The sequence below is a fragment of the Natator depressus genome, chromosome 9 (assembly GCF_965152275.1).
Source record: "Natator depressus isolate rNatDep1 chromosome 9, rNatDep2.hap1, whole genome shotgun sequence".
NCBI lineage: Eukaryota > Metazoa > Chordata > Testudines > Cheloniidae > Natator > Natator depressus.
Window position 1 is genome coordinate 23925056 of NC_134242.1, and position 21052 is coordinate 23946107.

A 21052-nucleotide genomic window follows, 5' to 3' on the forward strand; every position below is an offset into this window, starting at 1 on the left:
ATAAAAGATATCCTGAGATAATTTTTGCTTGTAAAAGAGAATATTACACAAAGACAAAAAATAAAGGAAAAAGAAGGCCGAAGAACATCTTTGTGACGTTAACTAGAATGATCATTCAAATACAGTCAGAAAAAATAAAAATTACAAGTATCAAAAGATCTGTGATTAAAAAATGAGGAATATTAAAATAATAAAAATAAAAATAATTTGATCTTTCTCATCATTTGTATATAAAATAAAAACAATTCTGTAATAAACCTGGATTTAGACATTCCATTTTCATACTCCAGCTTTTGAAGCTCACTTTGACAGATGTCAACTTCCTTTGATTTCATCCTAAAATATAACAATTCATAAAGTATACATTAGCCCCAAGAAATCAAAGCCTTTACTCATTAAATGATTTGGACTTCATTTGTTAACTGTTTCACGCTTTTTATTTTAGTTGAATACCATGAAAAATTTCCCTACAGGGAGATTTATTAAACTGTGGTGTTGTCATGCTCTCTGTACATCTTTGAATAGATATATCATATATACTGAACATATACACACACATTTTTAATCCTGTCTCAAACAGGCCTACCAGTGAAGCACACGTGTAACTTTAAGCGCACGAGTAGTCCTGTTAAATCATTGTAAATTTAATGGAATGTGTGTTTTGCTGGAATCAGGGACTTAAACAAGAACTAAGGTATGAATGTTTGCAATGCCTTCTGTCTATCCCCAGTTGGTGGATGATCCTTAGTAACTACTGTCAGCCCCAGTTTGAGTAATCCTCAAGTTTAAGATTTCTAATTTAAGATTTGTAAGTGGGGGCCTATGTGAAACAAACTAGCGGTCTCACTCTGGTTCCTAGCTATTAATTAATTATTATTATAGTAGTACTAAGAAGCCCCAGCTAAGATTTGGGCCCCATTGCCTGGCATTGTACAAATGGAGTAAGAGACTGTCCCTGACCCAAACAGTTTATGTTATTTGGGCGGGGGGGTGGGGGGGGCGGGCTTTCGCTGAAAGGGGATTAAGTAAACAGAAAGACAAAGAAAGGGGCAAGTGACTTTCACAGGTGGCTGTCCCTTTAAGGGGAGTTGGGATCAGCTGCCTCACAGCTAGGGATCAGGTGATTATAAAAGCCAGCAAGTGTCTCAGTTGGGGTAGAGCACTGCAAGGAGTAGGCTGGCTCTGGAAAGAAGCCCCTGGGTCAAGATTCAGTTTGGCTCCTGTAGGAGGCCCTAGAGCAGGGTATGACTCCCAGGCAAGTGGCCTCCAAAGTGGAAATCTATAGGAAGTAGATAGGTCTTCTGCAGAAGACCCTAGGTTTGGGGGAAGGGATGATCGCTGGGCTGTACTCATTTACTGTGGAAGAAATAAAGCTGAAGTCCTGAGAAAAGGGCCTGAACCAGACTCTGGGCATGGTATCACTCCTTCGTTGGTTCAGGGGACAGGCCAACAGCCACAGGGAAATTAAGAGAGAGGTTAAGAGTGATCATGGAAGGAAAGAGAAGGAGACAAAGAGGGGAATATGGAGAGCAGGTGAATTGAGGCTGCACTGAAGAGAATGTGAAGGAGAGGAAAGGAGAGAGTTGGAATGAATAGCCAATTAACAGAGAGGAAAGAATGTCCAAAGCAAAAACTGCAGAAAGCAGTATGGTGATGATGATGTATGCCATCAGTATTCAAAGATCCCTGCTGCAGCTCTTAGTCTCTGCTCCTGCTGACTTGAATCTATGGCTATAATTTCTTTCTTCCCTGTATTTACACAGGTAGGGTAGGTTGCTTGGAACAAAGGGTCCTTGGAGGCTCTCTCCTAAACAGTTCTGGGTCTGAGAAGGTGGGTGGAGGGAGAGAGAAATGCCAGCTGGGTCTCATCTTTCCCCTCCTCCACACATGGTGTGGCCATACCTGTGCAGCTGCTTGTCTCTGCTCCTGACAGCTTGTGGCTCTGGGTTCCTAGTGTATTGATATCAACATCACAGAAATCACTATTCACCACCACAACTGGCAACCAGTATTGACAGTACAACCAGAGAGATGAAGGATTGAATGGTCACAGAGACTTTACCATCCTCTCAGTTGTAAAAGGGGATCTTTCAGAACAGGGTTTAGAGCAGAAAATAATTTGGAGGATTGAGTGGAAGTTTGTACTTAAAGGGACTTCAGTTTCCAGTGCAACTTGGCAACTTTCAGGAGCACTAAATTAACTTTTAAAAGATTCCTGACTTGCTACCTTTTTAGTATATTTCCCTATACTGCACATACGTATCAAAGGCCTGATGATAGACTGACTTACATTACAACACAGTGTTCAGTACAAGAGTAAGGATTAACCAACAAAATCCTCCCACAGAGTGAAGTAAACAGACTGAGCCCTGAAGTAGAAGAGAGAGAAAAACACTGTCTTTGGAATGGAGAAGTAAACACACAGCCAACTCAACGGAGGAAAGCAATCGCATTTTAAATTATATTCACACTAACTTCTCCATACTTCAGTTAGGAAATAAACTTTAAATTTGCTCAGCAAAAGTGCCAAACAAACACAGAACAAATATATACCACACAACAGAGCAAACATATTCCAAACTGAGTCAGACATGAAGACTAGCCAACAGAAGAAACCCAATTCATCTTAACAAATTATAGGACAAAGTAAATTAAACACATTAGGTTTCCTTATTAAAATGCACACAGAAGTCATTTATATAGTACTATTTTTTTAATTCTCCCAGCTTCCCTAGAAAAGATAGCACAAAAGGGCACTGGTGCATTGAAATTTTATTAGCAGCTCAATTCATTTGCGTCTTAGGGAATTGAGCACAGCCCTAAGAAATGTGACAGACAAACTCCTGATTTTGAATGCTAGCTCTGCAATACTTGTATTACCTTCAGTAGATCACAACATTTGGGACCTACCTTTGCACTCTACAAAACTGAGATATTACTATTTACCTCAAAGGGTTGTTGTGAGGATTCATTAATTAATGTTCATATAGCTTCTGGACATGTACAATATTGTGGACGTGATGCAGCTCCCACTGAAGTCAGTTGGCATCTTTTCATTGGCTTCAATGAGGATTGGATTCAATTAGGCCCCATAATTCTAAATATTATTACTATTAAAAGGTTCTCTTAGAGGGAAGATTATTGGCATTGAGAATGGCTTAATGTTAAGGCAATTGAAGAGAAAGGCTTTCAGATTACCAGGCTTTCTGATGGACAACTAAATTATTTCTCTTCTAGCGTACAAGGCTTCTGTTATTAAGGAACAGAAAAAAAAATCAATAGTCACCCACATTATACAGTATATCCTTGATCTAAGCTATCATAGCCTTGGTCAACAGTAAAATCACCAAGCTCAACAGTTCATCAGAATTTTAAAGTTTTGGGTTGTTTTCATGATATCGAGGCCCACACTAAACATGAGGAATATGCTTATCTAAAAAGGAATCAATCTTGGTTTTTTAAATATTTCATATGTATAATTCTGATTAAAGAAGTCTTAAAAGTACCAACAAGCTACACTATAAATATATATATGCATGGCTGGGAAAAATATGTACCACTCAAAAGTAAGCTCAAAGTTCAATGGCCAAAAGATTAACAACTGAATGGCTGTAGATATGGATAAAAACCTTAAAGGAGAGAAATTAGAATCAGAGAATCAGAGTCAGACAAGTTCAGTGTCTTCATAAAATAAATAAATATACATTACGTACTATATTTCTTCAAATAAACAGCTTTTTTGAGCAACCTTAACTGGTTTTCAAGTGCTTGTATCACCAAAATGACTCCAAAAAAGCCAGGAAATCACTAGGTAAGTCCTTACCCAGCCCTTACAATCAACAACCACAATTTCTCCTTCTCCACATTACCTCACTTGCAATGCACATGCCTCCCTCCCTCAACCTCCACACAAATAATACAGCTTTTAACTCTGACCATATGGAGTGGCTAGGAACGATATTTTGTGTTGAAGTAAGCAGTATGGTAAAAATGTTTAGGTGATGGTTATGTTTAAGTGTGTTTTGTTGGATGTTTTCTGTTTTTGAAGTTGAAATGTTTGTAGTATTGTTTATTATTCTGGGAAGTCACTGTTTATAGTGGTACTATTTGGGGGATCTAAGGTGTAGTGATGTATTTTTTCAACAGCTGATGTTTGTGGTGGGAGTTAAGGTTGAATGCTTTGGATGGAGCTGAAGGGAGGAAGGGTTTATGTTGTGGGTGAGAAAATGTGAAGAGGGTAAAATCACGGTTGTAGGTTGCAAGGGCTGGGTAAGATTTAACTAGCAATTTCCTGTTTTTTGTGGTTGGTTAATGGTATGTGCACTAGAGAAACCTTAACTATTCAGTGGATTTGTCTGAGGGATTTTTTAAAGTAAGAAATCTATATCAACTCTGACAGCTATCTGTGTTGATCATTCTTGTCCCTGTGCCATGTTACAAAGGTCCAGAGTCTTCCAAGAGTACTTGCTCCACACAGTAATGCACTCCTTCCTCATGGCTCCCCTTCACAGCTCAGTTTCTCCCCATGGTCCTCAATCACAGCCTTGCTCCTTTCCATGTCCTCCCACAGTACTCTTCCTGGATATGATCCTCTACCCACATCCCTGCTCTCCTACCGTCCCCACTCACCCCCAGTCTCCCTCTACATTTTCATTCACCTTTGGTGCTGTTGAAGATGAACCAAGGTAGGAATTAAGGGGAGAAAAACAGGTATGTGTGTGAGATGGGGAAAGGAGTCTCAGTGGCAAATGAGTGGGATGTGTGGAGGAATGCCTGGGATGGGAGTCAAGTACCTCTGTTCTGAGGCACTGATGCAACAAGGATTCCCCTGGGACATGAGGAAGCAATATCTAGCAGCCCTCGGTGTGCTGATGCCTTAGTACTGAGACACTGGGCTCTCTACTAGGCCAACCCTCCCATTCACATTCCGAATCCTCATATAACCACGCACTCCCTGCCTTTCACATTCCCACTCATCCCCTTTGGGGAGACAAAAGGAAGAGAGAGCAGGGATGGGAGTGCGTAGGGCTGCCTGAAGGTTGTTGCTTCAGTTTCAGTTAAGACATATAGCAGCATTTTAAATGTTTCCTCTGAAAATGTTAGTATATCTCTTACTAAAAAACTTCCATGAAAAATTCAGTTGTCCCATGACAAGTTCCTGGGCCAGATCCGGAGACCCCCTATCAATCATTAAAGTATGAAACAGACGGAACTTAGTCCTGCTTTAAATCCATGTCTACACAGGGAATTTTACAAAAATTTCCTACTGATGGGAACCCCAGAAAAAATTCCCATGGTTGCATTTGCAATGTAGCTGTAGCCATAGCCATGTGACCTGAAGAAGAGCTCCTTGTGGCTCAAAAGCATGTCTCTCACCAACAGAAGTTGGTCCAATAAAAGATATTACCTTACACACTTTGTTAGCTAAACCTGTAAGGTCTACACTAGGTCTTCCATTATTAGGCATTTTTTTTTGTACAACTCCCTAGTGTAGACACAGCCAAGGTGCATTTCTCAGCACAACTCTTCCTAAGCCTCCATAACACATATTACACACACACATGCCACATATGTGGAGATGCTATCCATTGGACAAACTGCAGAGCCATGCAATTTATGGATTTGTCATGCAGCTCTGAGAATCTAACCTCATCTTTGCCTGTCCATTAATCAACCTTCCCGGATCTTATTGTAACCCTCTAAACCTCTGAGTAGCTTCAAACAACTGCCATTAAAAAAAGGGAAAAGAAAACACCTGCCAGAGAAACGTGTCCTCCTCCCAGGCATATAGATTTTCTCCCTAAAATTACAGCCATCTGAGGTCTGGATAAGCAAGATTCAGTCTTGGACCAGTAACATCTTTTCTATACTTAGAAATATTACAACTGTAAGCTCCATTACCTCAACCCCATTCACTGAGAAATGAGAACATTATTTCCTTAGAAAAGGGAAATTTCCAGCTTCCCAAAAGGACCATGGAATCATTTCTTATCCCAAGATAAAATAATTTAAAACTGTGGTACTTATGTCACAAAAAAGCTATTTTAGGCTATTGTTAGAATCCCTCTGAACAGTGTACAAGTGGATTCACAGTTACTAAGATAGCTAGCTTTGCAAACTAAGGGATTAAAAAAAACAAATAAAAAGAAATAGTACCAATACAAATTCTAAAAATCAACTCAAACTTTCCTGAAATAGTTTTTCTATAACATATGGCATATAGAGAATCCATTATTATATGGTATGATAAGAAGTTTGATTTAAACTAGTTTGGGATGATCTGACTAACTCACCCCTGGCCTGATCAAGGCCCATTGAACTCAACAGAAAGTCTATAATTGATTTAAATGGCCTTTGCATCAGGACTTCACAGCTTTGCTACTCATGAGTAATGCAGATGTTCCAAATTCATGCTGATAACACTCTTATACCACACCACTATTATGAACTCTTTCTCTCTGCAAATATACATACATGCACAAATATGCATATATTGCTATCTCTCTATTGGATGGTGAGATAAACGTAGTAACTTTGTTGAGGAGAATTATGAAAAAATATAATAATGTTGTCTAACTCCCACTGAAGTGGTGCTGAGTACTCAACACTTCTGAAAATCAAGCCACTTATTTAGGTGCCTAAACACTGAGTCAGGAGCCAAACTTTAGGCACCCACTTTAAAAAATCTTGGCCCATATCTTTCACTATGAAATCAGGATAAAAATGAAATGTTAAAAAAAATCACAATTTTAAACATTCTGTTCCAAACCACTGAGAAGAAAAACAGTTGTTTTTTAAAAAACTTTCTTCAATTTTTCTATGTTTACCAACCTTACATGTGAATTTTCTAGGACAGAAAACTAACTTGCCAATGAATTCATCCAGATATCAATTTCTATCAACTGTCACATGAAAGTAAAGACAGTTTTAATTTACAAAATGCTTTAAGTGCTCACAGCACTATTAAATAAGGAAAGACTGAATTTATTTGTGATGATTGAACAAAACATTGTTCAGTAACATTTATTGATTACTTGAGGTGAGTGAGCCACTACGATGTTTAACGTCAACTCACAACCCTGTTTCAGATAGGAGTTTGTCACATGGCCATGCAATGTAATGGCCAGATCACTGACTGAATGATGCCTACATTTAACCTTTAAGTTGCACTCTCACAAAACAATAGTTTGTATTTTCCACACAGTAACTGTTTATAGGTCAATATGTTCATCTTTTTTAAAAAAAGATCTCTCTACTCCAGGTGTAAAAGGAGATTTGTAATTTTTGAGTCTCCGAGTCAAAGCTCCAAGAAGGTAAAATAAGTTTCTAGGCAACCTCTTTTGAATGTTGAGAGACAGATAACAGACAAGTGACTTTTGTTAGTTTATTGAGGATGAGAATAGTATCCCATCAAATAAGTGGTTGCATTATAAGAATTTTAAAATATGTCATTATTGCTAGAAACACAAATGGAGGGTGAGATTAAATTAATTTTCTTTTTCCCATACCATGAAAAAGGAAGGTTGGACATTTAATAGACTTATCTTAAAGACCTGAGTGGAGGACAGATAGAATCTTTGCTAAAGATGGACAAAATTGCTAGGTCTTTACATTGGCCTTTATATTAGACAATGAAACATACACCATTCTGCACCATGTTTCTTCCCCATCTTCAGTACAACATTTTATGTAATTATTTGCTTCGAAAGGATGTCTCGGGTATTCTACTCCTTAAATACATTAGCTCCAATAATTCTAAAAAAACTGAGACAAGGTAAAAGGATATGTGATGGACAACATAGCCCTGATCTGTTCTAGTAAAAGCAAAGAGATACACCAATCCAGCTACATTATATGACATTAACAAGTTAACTGTATTTTTCCAGTTAAGATTGAACAGAGTACAAATATAGTTAATAGTATGGCTAAATACTCTGAAATAAAAACACAGCAGCATGGACAGGTTGCTGAAAAAAAGTGTATAGCTTCACTTTGTATCAGTATAATAAAAACACCCCTCCAAGCGAAACAATCTATACTAATAAAAGTGCAGTTTTGCAGTACAGCTGCATCTACACTGTGGCCAGGGATAACATCTCTTGGCACCCCTAACTGACATAGCTATGTCAGCAGAAGTCTGAGTGTAGAGACAGATCCACGCTCTCAAATTAAGTTAGTGGGAGTTTTGCCATTGACTTTTAAAAGGGGCAGGACTGGGGCAAAATGTATTTTGGATTATGTTTTGTTTTTTAACTTTAAAATTTCCATTGCGTGCACATATATTTACACTTCTTACAAACCATGGAAAATGTTTTGTTCTATAGAAAAAAATCCAGAAGTGGAATAAATTATTATATTACACTAATAAAAATAACTATTACCATCTCACATTTTAAAGTCAGAGATAACTAGTAGTATTGTCAATCTTAAGACCATCTATCAACAATCTTTTTATGGACTTTCCTGAAATATAAACAAGGTTTCCTTTATGATACGTAGTTAGTTTTCAGTTCCACATTCAGAGATTCTGATCATAACAAGTTACAAATATTTAGAAAGCTTAGCAATAAAGTATTTTAATGGTAATGCAAGCTCTCAGTATGAAAAACACATTTATTAAATGTAGTTAACTATACAGTGAAAAACCCTTCCAAATGTACTTTTAAAAATCTGAATGTAATATGGGTATAATTGAGCAAAATGACATATTCCTTTTAAAATATAAATAACAGATTTAACCATGGTTATTAATTGGTGAAATAATACCATAACAACAAGAAGCCTTAAAAATTTCCAGCTCTTACACCTACTTAATTGTTACTCTTCTTGAGCCTTTTGATTCTGGGCTTACTTAAAACATCTATCAATACTGCAAGCTCATTCTTTTCATTTTTGCTACAGTAAATTCTTTATATTTGACTTGATCTTTGATTAGGCCTAGACTACACTGAGAACATACATTGTACAGGTTAATGAAAGATAGCAAATTATTCTTGTGAAATTATTGTCTTGAGCGCAAATATTTGTTTCATAAAAATAAGAAATGTATTCAAGAAAAAAATCTATATCATCCCATTTAGATCATAGAAGGGCAAGTGGACAGTGCTTAATCCTTTTCCAGAATACCATTACAGAGGATACATCTGGACTGAGTACAGGTTCATATTAGCAAATAATTTTGCATCTGGACCAAAATGGAGATGAGACTAAATGCTTTGAAAAGACCTACTGGCTTCCGACTAGTCACATGCTTAAAGTTAATCACAGGGTGAAGAGCAGTTTTGAGTATAAAGTGGCAGCAAAACTAGGCCTTAAATAAATAAAATAAAATATCTTACATGAGTAGTTTTTTGTAGTGGCCTATTTCAGCTGTTGCTTTCTGAAACTTGAGTCCAATTGTCTCTACTTGATTTGTTAAATCTGAAACAACAAAATATATCTGTTTTCATTTCTGTATTTGTATGCCCATCATTTGCTCTTATAATGTGGTGTGTTATATTTGCCTCTCACTTATGTAGCCGCTCTTTATAGCAAAACAAAAAACAAACAAGCAAACAAAAAACCAACAACCAGGTAACCCAGTAAAATTAATTGACTTATCAAAACTTTCTGTGATAAGTAAATTGATAGTTTTTAATTATAAACTTTAATTATAAATTAAGCTTCCAATAATCATCTGTAATGAATAATGCAAAGTATCTACCTTCCTGAAGAAAGAACATCATTTTATGACTTATTCTTGTTGATTTCTCATTGCTGATAAACAATAGAAAATTATATATGCTTGGGTTTTCCTATGAAAAACAAAGTGGATTTATTGGAACAGTTAGATTTGTGCAGCATTGCCATGTACTCAAATTCAGAAAGACTTATTTTTATTCCTGTTCTAGCACAGACTGAATGAATTAAGAAACTGAATCCAAAATATCAAGAAATTGACTTTACATTAATAGATTTTTTTTTATTTCACGGGGCAATATATTCAATTCAATTGAGGTTAATGCAAAAAAGCGTTAAACTGTAGATGTACTGATCCAAATTCTGCTCTTGGTTACAGATGCAACTGAGAGCAGAATTTGGCCCAGAAATCAGAAGGATAAGTATGAAATGCACTTTACAACTAGAAGTATCAGAGATTATCCACATTTGTTTTTATTTCACATTTTCTCTCAGCTAAATGTTATCCCCAAAGCTACAACATTGATCAGCTTCAGTAGCTCACTAAGAAATCAGACTTTTCCCTTTTCCCAACAGACAGTCCAGCATGTTCCCTCTGAGCCATAAGGTTAATTCTAGCTTCTTCCACTTTAGAAATACCTTAACTAAAGTGCAGTGGCAGTACAGATGCTGCTGAGTCTTACTTGTTTCATATAACTTCTTTATACAAAAAAACTCACAAAATTAAGTGATGGAAGACACCTGTTACCTCACCTAGTCCATCCCATTAGTGCAGGTCTGGTTCCTTGCAGTACATTTTGTTGTCATCGATTTTAAGGCAAGAAGGGACCACATTATCTAATCTGACCTCCTGTGTATCACAGGCTGCCTTCCCACCTCCACCACCACACTAAACCCAACAACCAAAATCAGACCAAAGTATTACAGTCCACAGGAGACTAGACTACTACGTGCCACAGGCAGAGAATGGGAGGGGCCAAGATGCACCAGTGCCCAAGGCCCCCGCATAGGCAGGAAAATGATTAAGTGAGATATATCCAGATTATCCTGGCAAGTGACTCATTCCCACATGCTGCAAAGGAAGGTGAAAAACTCCTAAGGTCAGTACCAATCTGACCTGGGGGAAAATTCCTTCCTGACCCCACATATGGGGATCAGTTAGACCCTGAGCATGTGAGCAAGAACCAGCCAAAAGGCACTTGAGAGGAAGAATGCTCAGTGGCACATCAGAGCCATGACCCACCGGCCCCAATGTTCCATCTCTGGCCATGGTCGTCCCTGACACTGCTGAGGAAAGAGATAAACAAAGAAACCAAAGCAGAATACGGGGGGTGGGGGGGAGGGAAATGAAACCTCTTCCTGACCCCCAGCTGGTGGCCAGCTGAAACCTGAAGCATGAGCTTTTAGGCACAAACAACACTGAGCCCCACCTCCTATCATCACAAGCAATCCCATCATATGATTGCACTCATAAATTTTGTCTCTTTCTTAAACTAATTATTTGCCCCCACGACTCTTACTGAGTGGCTTTCCAGAACCTCACCCCTCTGATGGTTAGAAACCTTCCTCTAATTTCCAGCCTGAATTTGCTCACCACCAGTTTCTATCCATTTGCTCTTGTCCTCTAGCTTAAATAGCTTTTCACCCTCCCTTGTATTTAACCTTTATATATTAATAGACAGCAATCATATCCCCTTTTTTTGCTAGACTAAACAAGCCAACCTCTTCCAGTTCATAAGATAGGCCCTCCATTCTCCTGATCATCCTAGTAGTTCTTCTCTGCACCTGTTCCAGTTTAAATTCATCTTTATTGAACATGGGTGACCAGAAATGTACACAGTATTCCAAATGAGGTCTTCTCAAAGCGTTGTACAATGGCATAAATATTTCTCAATCTCTAGTAGAAATGCCTCACCTAAATAAATCCTAGGCATTTGCCTTTTTCATAGCCACATATCACACTGACTCATATTCATTCTGTGATCAACCCACACATTCAGTGGTTTGCTCAGTCGAGTTTTAAAATCCTAGTTTTTTAAAATAATGTGCTATTAAAAGGTAACCCTGAATATTCCTTAGAGGGTAAATCCTCCCAGGATCATTTTCTGATAGGAGAATATGACCCCCTTTTTTTGTCTGGCTAACAGCATGCCCTTATTGACTGAAATATCTACTCGTTTTTAGGAAGTTGGCTTTCCAATACTAACTGTAGCTATTGAAAGCTCAGAGCAGGAACATTTAATACTAGCTTTGTTAGCACATCTTAAGGAATAATACAAAGTATTAGAGAGAGATCTCAAACCATCAGAAATAATAAAAAGCTTCTTCAGGATGAAGTCTTCCCATTGACTTAATTTGGAGCTGGATCAGGCTCAATATAATCAAGGTAGAAAATAAATTAACTGTAGAAACATCTTCACAATATGTGCCTGCCTGCCACTGAATTAGAAATGGACAGTAATAAAAATTCACACCATATAAAATTCCATTGCCACTGTGCATATGTACCTCTGATATAATACTTGATGTATGTTGCTTAATTAATTTTGGCAATGCTTTTAGCCCTTCCTAAGACAGTAAATCTTTTGAAATTGAAACAATTTCTATTCTGATCCTTATAAACCAAAGCTCACAATAATAAAAATGATTAAGAGAAGGTAAGGAGATCTTCAGAAATGTTAACTTCTTTTTCATAAATATGATTCAATGCATATAGACAAATGATCACTACAAGTCATGGATGGAAAATCTGAACTTCACAGATCCCCTAAGGAGTTCAATCTGTCAACTTTTGTTAGCATGCAATGGCAGCTGATAGCCTTTCTTCCCATTCTCTGCTGTGGACACAGAACCATGGGATGTGTCCCCAAAAGGCTTCACGACACACAGAGGGGAGTGCAGCACCAATGAGGATACAATAACTTGGACAGGGCTTTGCAGTGGGACTGCTCACACCTCATCTAGGCCAACCCAGGTGCCAATCACCCAGGCTAACTCTGCAGTAAAGACATACCCTTAAGGACAACACTGCCGCAACAGAAAAGCTTTAATTCCCAAAAATAAAAGGAGGCAAATTTACTTTTAAATTTGAAGTTGTAGCAGGATAATTTTGCTAAAATATGGTTAATTTAACAAAGATGTATTCCAGCATGGCAAAAATTATGTTCAGAACTGATCTAGTTATCTTAGCACATGACACACAAACTGGAAGAGTTCTGGTGGTTTGGGATACAAATCAATGACTGTGACATTTGTTTATTTTAAAACTATGTTTATGTGACAGCTGGCCTTTCTGTCATAACTTCCTCACGGCTGTTTTTAAAATTGCCATGACAAAACATGGCTGGGTTACCCACATTATGTTATCTGTTTTACAAAACTGTACAGTAGGTAATGACTAACGCCATGACCTTTGTTTTCCAGTGCTCAGTATCCCTGACTTTTCTAAGGATAGGAAGTTGCGGCCAAGTAAATCAAGGCTAGATTAGACCACCTGCACTATACAGTTACTTCAGTTTCTCCAAGTGGGCATTCCTCAACAATGTATTGTTCTGTACAGACCTCCAAAACTACACTACTCAGCTTTAATTTCCTGTCATTCAGAATGACATTGAATTATGAAGTAAATGGCCTTGAATGCCTACAGAATAAAAAAAAAGGAAATGTTGGCTTTAAACACCAAGCAGATGTAAGGCGGAACACATGGCAACAATCCAAAATTTACCACAGCAAGTTCTACTCTGATGTGACTGCTTTCTCCATAGAGATTAAGTAAGGATCAAATTATTTTAGATGAGGTAGGCAAAAGAAAGAGCCCTTAGCCTCTCTTCATATGGGGACAGCTGCTAATAGGATAGCATTTCATAGTCATTTGATTTTTGGCAATTAGTCACTTAAAGATTTCTGTGATTCTGGAAGGTTTCTGGGAACTGTGAATCTGCATAGCTGTTATGATCTATTCCAGTAGTTCTCAAACTTTTGTACTGGTGACCCCTTTCACACAGCAAGCCTCTGAGTGTGATCCCCCTTATAAATTAAAAACACTTTTGAATATATTTAACACCATTATAAATGCTGGATCCAAAGCAGGGTTTGGGGTGGAGGCCGACAGCTTGCGACCCCCCATGTAATAACCCCACGATGCCCTGAGGAGTCCCAACCCCCAATTTGAGAACCCCTGATCTATTCTCTCATGCTAGGAAGTCAGGATGCAGAAAACATTTTTGGAATGGAGGGAAAGAAAGGGTATTAAGCTTATTTAGTACCAGTAGCTTGAGAGCTCTTTCAGCCTTTTTTTTTTTAACTCTAATTTTTTCAAGGTGTTTTTATAATGATTCTACAGCACTAAGAACACTGGTTAGGAGCGTTCATAAATACATACACCAATGATGGACTATCCAAGGCCAAGGGGGCCTGTGCCCAGGGGCCCCAACTAATTGCGGGGGCCCAGCAGAAATCCACTACAGGGCAGCAGAAGCCCAGAACCCTGGGAGAAACTGCAGGGTGGGCAGGGGAAGCCCAAGCTCCCTGACTCAGGGCCCCGGCAGAAGTGTCAGCCAGGGCAGGGCAGCAGAAGCCCCAGCACTGCGACTCCAGTAGAAGCACCAGGTGGGGCGGGACGGGGCAGGCAGGGGAAACCCCAGAGCCCTGATCCCGTCCCTGGCAGAAGCAACAAGTGAGGCAGGGTGGGCGGAGGAAGCCCCAGTGCTCTGACCCTGGTCTCCCCTGCAGAAGCCCAGGTCAGTGAAGGAAGCCCCAGGACCCAGACCTCAGCTGCGACCCCAGGACTGGAGGAGCTCTCACTCCCTGCCACGGCCTCAGGACTAGAGGAGCTCTCACTCCCTGTTGAGGCCCCAGGGCCATGTCCGGGGGGACAGAGTGTGACGGGTTGGTTTCACTGTGATGGGTTGGATCACAGAAACCCGCTAGGAGCTGCCACCTGATGTGCCAAGACTACTTCTGCCCCTGCTTTCCCTGCCAAGTTAAGACTCCAGCACCCTGTCTTGCTGAGCCAGACATGCCAGTCCGCTCCAACACAGATCCAGGGTCTGATTCACGTGCCCCAAAGCTGCAGGCTTGATTGAAAGCAACTTAAGAAGTGTGTCTGTCCTTGACACTCAGATGCCCAACTCCCAATGGGGTCCAAACCCTAAATAGATCCTTTTTACCCTGTATAAAGCTTATACAGCGTAAACTCATAAATTGTTCGCCCTCTATAACACTGATAGAGAGATATGCACAGCTGTTTGCGCCCCCCCCCACCGCCCACCGCCCCCAGGTATTAATACATACTCTGGGTTAATTAATAAGTAAAAAGTGATTTTATTAAATACAGAAAGTAGGATTTAAGTGGTTCCAGGTAGTAACAGACAGAACAAAGCAAATTATTAAGCAAAATAAAATAAAACATGCAAGTCTAAGTCTAGTACAGTAATAAAACTGAATACAGATAAAAACCTCACCAGTTCCAGTAAGCTGTCTTTTACAGCTTCTAGTCTGGGTCCAGCAATCACTCACACTTCCTGTAGTTACTGTCCTTTGTTCCAGTTTCTTTCAGGTATCCTTGGGGGTGGAGAGGCTCTCTCTTTAGCCAGCTGAAGACAAAATGGAGGTGTCGCCCAGGGGTTTAAATAGACTTTCTCTTGCGGGTGGAGACCCGCTCCTCTCTCCTATGCAAAGTCCAGCTACAAAATGGAGTTTTGGAGTCACCTAGGCAAGTCACATGTCCATGCATGACTGAGTTCCTTACCAGCCAACCCACATTCCTAGATGTGGACTGGCGTCTCCAAGTTCATTGTTGGCTTAAGGGCTTCTTGATTGGGCATATGTAGCATAAAATATATTCCAGTTATGTCATATATATACATTCATAAGCATATTTCCATAAAGCCTTATGGAGGGCACGTCACACAGAGATTCTCCAGTCTTGGGGCCTCAGTGAGGGGGTGGGGGGAGAGAAGGGAGCAAATGGGTTGCAGGGCCACAGTGCCAGGGCAGAACGGGAGGAAGGGGCAGACGGGATGGGGCCATGGGCAGGGACGCAGGCGGAAGGGTCAGAACAGGGATGGGACCGCAGGCGGAAGGGGTGGGGAGGGGCCCCCCCACTTGCTCTGGCCAAGGGCCCCAGGAAACCTTAATCCGTCTCTGATACACAGATTCAATTATAGGGCCAGATCCTGAAACTCCTTTGTGCACAGAGCTCCCATCGGAGCCAAAAGAAGTTCTGCAGCAGAGGATTTTGCAGGGTTTTCACAACTAAACACAGCTTCACATGAAGTTGAAGGACATGTTAAATTGCCGTAAAACCGAGGAAAGTACAAAGGAGGATGGTAAGACAAAAGGTAACTCATGCTGAAAAATTGCTGGGTAAAGGAAAATGCTAAATACATAAATGGTGTAATCAAATAAAGTAAAAATTTCATGCAGCAATGAAAATAAACATTGCTATAAGCCACAGGTAACTAAAACAATCAACTGGCTTTTCCACTTTGCAATGCTGTGTTGGGTTTTTTGTTGTTGTTTTTATTTGTTTTGTCTGCTTGATTGTTTGGCTACTTGACTTTTTTTTTTTTGGTGGGAGCTTCATGCAACAAGCTCTTTGACCTACATATAGGTAAAACTTTATTTAGAATATTAAAATGAACACTCCAGCAATGCTCTCTTCTTTACAGTGAACTCTCCTTGTCAAATAAAATAAAAGACTGATAATACAAGGAAGTTCTTTGACGAATACACAGCTATTTCAATCACAGATTAAGATACTTTCATTTCAGCAATGTATTCATGAAACTGTAATGATAATACAGTCACTTATATAATTTCATTTTAGTCAGCAATCTGTCTCACAGGCTTGATTCTCATCTATTTGAATACAAATATGCTTTAAGATTAATTTAACATCATTTGTATTATCTCAGACAAGATTGAGATAATGTTGTTATGCTGGAGTTAGGTGAAACCTTGTTGAACCTCATGGCATAATTGCGATCTTTCATTCACAATAACCCTAAGAAGCGGTTAAGCTCCTTTTTAGAGCAAGGCAGCTGAAACAATAGAAGCCACCAACTAAAACACAGGTCACATTCAAGGCTGGTCAGGAGCTAAACTATGTGTCAAGGAGGGCTCTGAAGAGGCATCTTTTTAAGCTTCTGCGGCATGCAAAAGGGGCAAGGCTCACTGCCTGACGAGGGACTTGAACCCTGGACCCTCAGATTAAAAATCTGATGCGCTAAAATATGTGGGTGGAGGGGTTTCACTGGGGGATGAATGGATGATCAGAGAAGCAGACAGAAAAGGTAGCAGAAAACCAAAGATAGACAGAGAAGCACTTGTAACATGATCCCAACAGACAGCTGAGAGAGAACGTTTTGAGTAGAGTTCAGGATGGAAAAAAAGAGGCTTGGAATATTAAGCAAGGAAACTGTCTCCTGTTGTTTCATTCCTACTCTGTTCAGGGGATCAGGACTTTGTACATTCTTTGTAAAAAACAGGATTGCATCAAAGAAATACCTGAGCCCACCATCAATTTATCTTCCTAAAGTAAACAACCTGCAAGTCCCTGAATATTGGCTAATCGCTTGGGGGCAAAAGGGTAACAATATTTAGATTTTCTTAGAATTGCAATGCTGGAGCGGGTGGGGATATACATCTAAAGATCTGATAGCCCCTTCTGAAGAGTATTTATTGAAAAAGATTAGCGAGTGGAGGAGCTGGGAGATAGAAAAGGGATACATATATGTATATGAAATATTATTCTGTCAGACTTACAACAATTTGTGCAACTTTCAGTTTTTCAGGAGACCAGAGAAACACACAAAATCCCAAAATGTAATGTGCACATCCCTTCAAGAATATTTATATTTTACTTAACTTTTCCTGCACCACATACTTTAAGGTGAATTATATATAGGATGTGGAGAAAAACACAAGGTCTTGATTCTGAACTGTTATACAAATCCAGAATAATTCATTGATGTCAAGAGAGAAACACTGTATTTACACTCTAAGTTAGATCCGAATCTGATTTAAAAATGTACTAAATACCCGTTTACATACATTTTCTTAATCATACCAAAATCCTAATCCCACCCCCTTTTCACTAATGGCCAGACTGTGAGCCCATTGGTGATAGTTACACAAGAAATTCCACTGAAGCCAATGGAACTATTCGCATGAGTAATTAATTGCTCATCCATATGAGTAAGGAGCTCACAATATGGTCCAAAGGTACTTAAAGGTACTTACTTCTGATAATTAAGACTGACTCGTTTTGTCCAAATTTCTGGTCTCTCCAAATCCAAACCTGAACTCACTGGGAGGTAAGGAAAAGTTGTTTTTACAGAGCCTCTTATCTTCAGTCTTCCTAGCCAATCAAGAATAGGCAGGTTGTATGTGATAGGTAAGGAAAGGAAATAGAGCTTTTGCTCTCCCCTTTCTTTGAAGAGGTATTTTCTCTCCACTGTTCAAGCCACAGAAATGAAATAGATTACAGTAAATATACTCTTTCACAGGAACTCCTGCTTTTTTTGAAGGTCAAGTGAAGAAGGGATCATCCTTCCATAACCAAATCTCTGTCTAACCCAATATCTCCCAAATACATCGCTCAGGGTGACGAAGAAGGGCTGAAGTTCTTTTTCCATCCTTCTTATTTTTTCCTCTCCATTTTACAGTGCTGTTGAAAAATGTTCATGAGCTCCTGTTGGACTCCCCCTCCCCCGCAATATTCACTTTGTGTTCAAATACCAAACATCCACCCTCAATTTTGAGCAGTAGGAGGGCGGGAACTACTCACAGGTACTTCAAAGGTACATACAGCATGAGTACTGGGTATTTTAACTGAATCCCATCTAGACCCATTGGACACTATTCTCTTTATGGAATCATACTGCACATCTCTGCTCCTGCCGAATGGTTTCATTAAATCATTAAAGACACTACCAAGAAGATAAACAGACTACTCCTTTCTCTTTCCATCTCATTTCACATACCTAATGTGATGCAAAGTACTCATCTCCCCTAATATACAACCTTGCCAATCATTCCTACAATTGTCTACCTTTCCCAGTCATCCCTCAGTATTCATTACTAACATGCACTGCAGACCAATGTTAGGACTAGCATCAGAAGGTGTATGTATACTGAGCAAGTTAGAGCCAAAACTGACTAAATTTTATGAACCAGATGGACCTGAAAAAAATATCAGCACCCTTGTGAAAGAGAGACACTCTATACATGTGGTCAGGTGCAGCAAAGAAGTTGCCCACTGTCACACATATTGGCTGGTAGCAGAAATGAGAGTAAGGACATGAGCCCCATCTCACAGGACAATGTGGTACTGTAGCTCCTTTGCTGATTCTGGCCATGGGAATATGCATGGGGTCTCCACCACAAGTCGTCATAATTTTTTTCAAGTCCTTCTCATCTAGAAGAAAATTAGCCACTAGATTCTATTCTATCCTGAAATTTTGGCTCTGCTGTCTCTTTCCCCTCTAATTAATATGCTGTGGAGCAATAGTGTGGCCTGGTATATTTTACTGAACTACTAACTCCAAAAACACTGGACAAAACTGGATGAAATTTAAAACAAATCAACCAACGACTCAATCTTTTGGCTGAGAGAACAATGGTAAATTTCAGGCCAAAAGGATAATTCTTCAGAAACTCATGTGAGCGAGGGAAAACAAAGGGTTATAGCAGAAACTAATTTGCTGCCTTCACTGCATTAGCTGCTACTGAGTGACTGCTGTAATATGAAATGCCCACAATGGTTTTACAATTGTTCGTTGACTGAGAAACAAGAAATATAGCAAAAATGTGTTTCAAAATCCTGGTTATGGAAATTAAAATTCTGTTTAAAAAAGACTGGTAGGAATAATAATTACATAAACTGCCAGTTTTCTGCTCATTTTTTGAACACTGAGAATATTTAAGTACTAAAGCAAAAAGTGTATACACTCAAAATAGGTGATGAAAATAAAAAACAAAACAAAACAAGGACACCATGGGCTTCACTCTGATCTCATTTACAACAGTTTCCTGCAAGTGTAAATCCATTGACTTCAATGGAGTTACTCCTGATTTCCACTGATGTACCTGAGATTCAGTTCATACTTTATGGTTATCTTTTGAATCATAGTAAACTTCCTTTAAAACAATGTAAAACTAATTTTATAGTTTTATGTTTACTTTGAAACAAAAATCTTTATTTTTATAAAAAGAACATGTACTTATCATGTAACATAAACCTGATAGCACTATGGCCCCAATCTAGCAATAAGCACCACATAAACAGATCCCTTCACCTGCATGAAGGTCACTGCAGGATCAGACACTATATTTGTTATTGTTAATGAGCAGTTTAGGAGGCCAAAGGGGGCTTGGGAGAATACCCAACCTAAAAATCTTTCTACATCTCTCACCTTTCTACATTTTCAAATTCTACCAGACAGCAACACTAAACATTTCATTTGCTCTTAGGAAAGGCTATATTATGCAATTCCTTTGCTAAATTTTGTCACTGATTTTTTAAAAAATATGTGTCACACAGCATTGCTCAGATGACATTATATCTGCTTATTTACATTTTGCAAAAATGTAATACTAACATTAAGATGGAATTTTATATAATCTGTTGCACTTATGTTTTCCACAAAGAATATCTGTTATTTCACTTTTCAGTTATAAGCACTTTAAAAAAAACCTGACATGGGCAAAATAACATAACCTAATTCTATGTCAAACAGTATAATAGTCAACTAAAAGAGAGGCGGTCATGGTGACCCGTTAGCTACTGGCATGGTATTGCTGAGATGTTGGAGATTCCACACAATCATCCTAATTGCTGAGATAACTTTAAGTGAACCCATTACGTTAACTTTGTTAGAAATCCCTCTTCTCAATAACACATTTAAGTAAAGAAAGAGTGAAGAGGAGAGAAAATATAATAGTACACTTTACAAGACTTCTTAAATAAAGGAGTAATTTTATTTAGCACTTATGTAACACTTTAAATTTTCAAATCGCTTTCCAACCATTAACTAGTTAATCCCCTAATCACCCCTGTGAAGTGGGGTAGAGAGAAACTTTATGCTCACTCATTAACTTATGTCTCTGATGAAAGCATAGTTGGCAGTGATGTTCTCTCTATGATCTATGAACTCTGGTAGTGGAAAATTTTCAGGATGATATTAGCATGCTGTGACGGGGTGGGTGTCCCCATCCAGTGCAGAGTGAGTTCACCCCATCCCTCAAGCTGTCCTTTGCCTCAGGGTGGTGAGATCTAAAGACTAAAATTGATAGGGTAACCTGATTCGCAGGGAAGCAAGGCCTAGTGGCTGGAGTCAATAGAGTTACCCTGGTATGCAGGACAGTGAGG

The 21052-nt window shown here is 39.0% G+C and overlaps 1 protein-coding gene across 1 annotated transcript in view; it reads right to left on the reverse strand.

The window, feature by feature from the left end:
- LEKR1 (leucine, glutamate and lysine rich 1) overlaps positions 1-21052 on the reverse strand; it is a 123399-nt gene that overhangs the window by 26393 nt on the left and 75954 nt on the right. The window contains exons 7-8 of the mRNA XM_074963716.1: positions 9339-9420; positions 259-336 (exon numbers count right to left, since the gene is read on the reverse strand). Coding sequence (XP_074819817.1) covers positions 259-336; positions 9339-9420 — 160 coding nt within the window. The remainder of the gene's footprint in view (positions 1-258; positions 337-9338; positions 9421-21052) is intronic.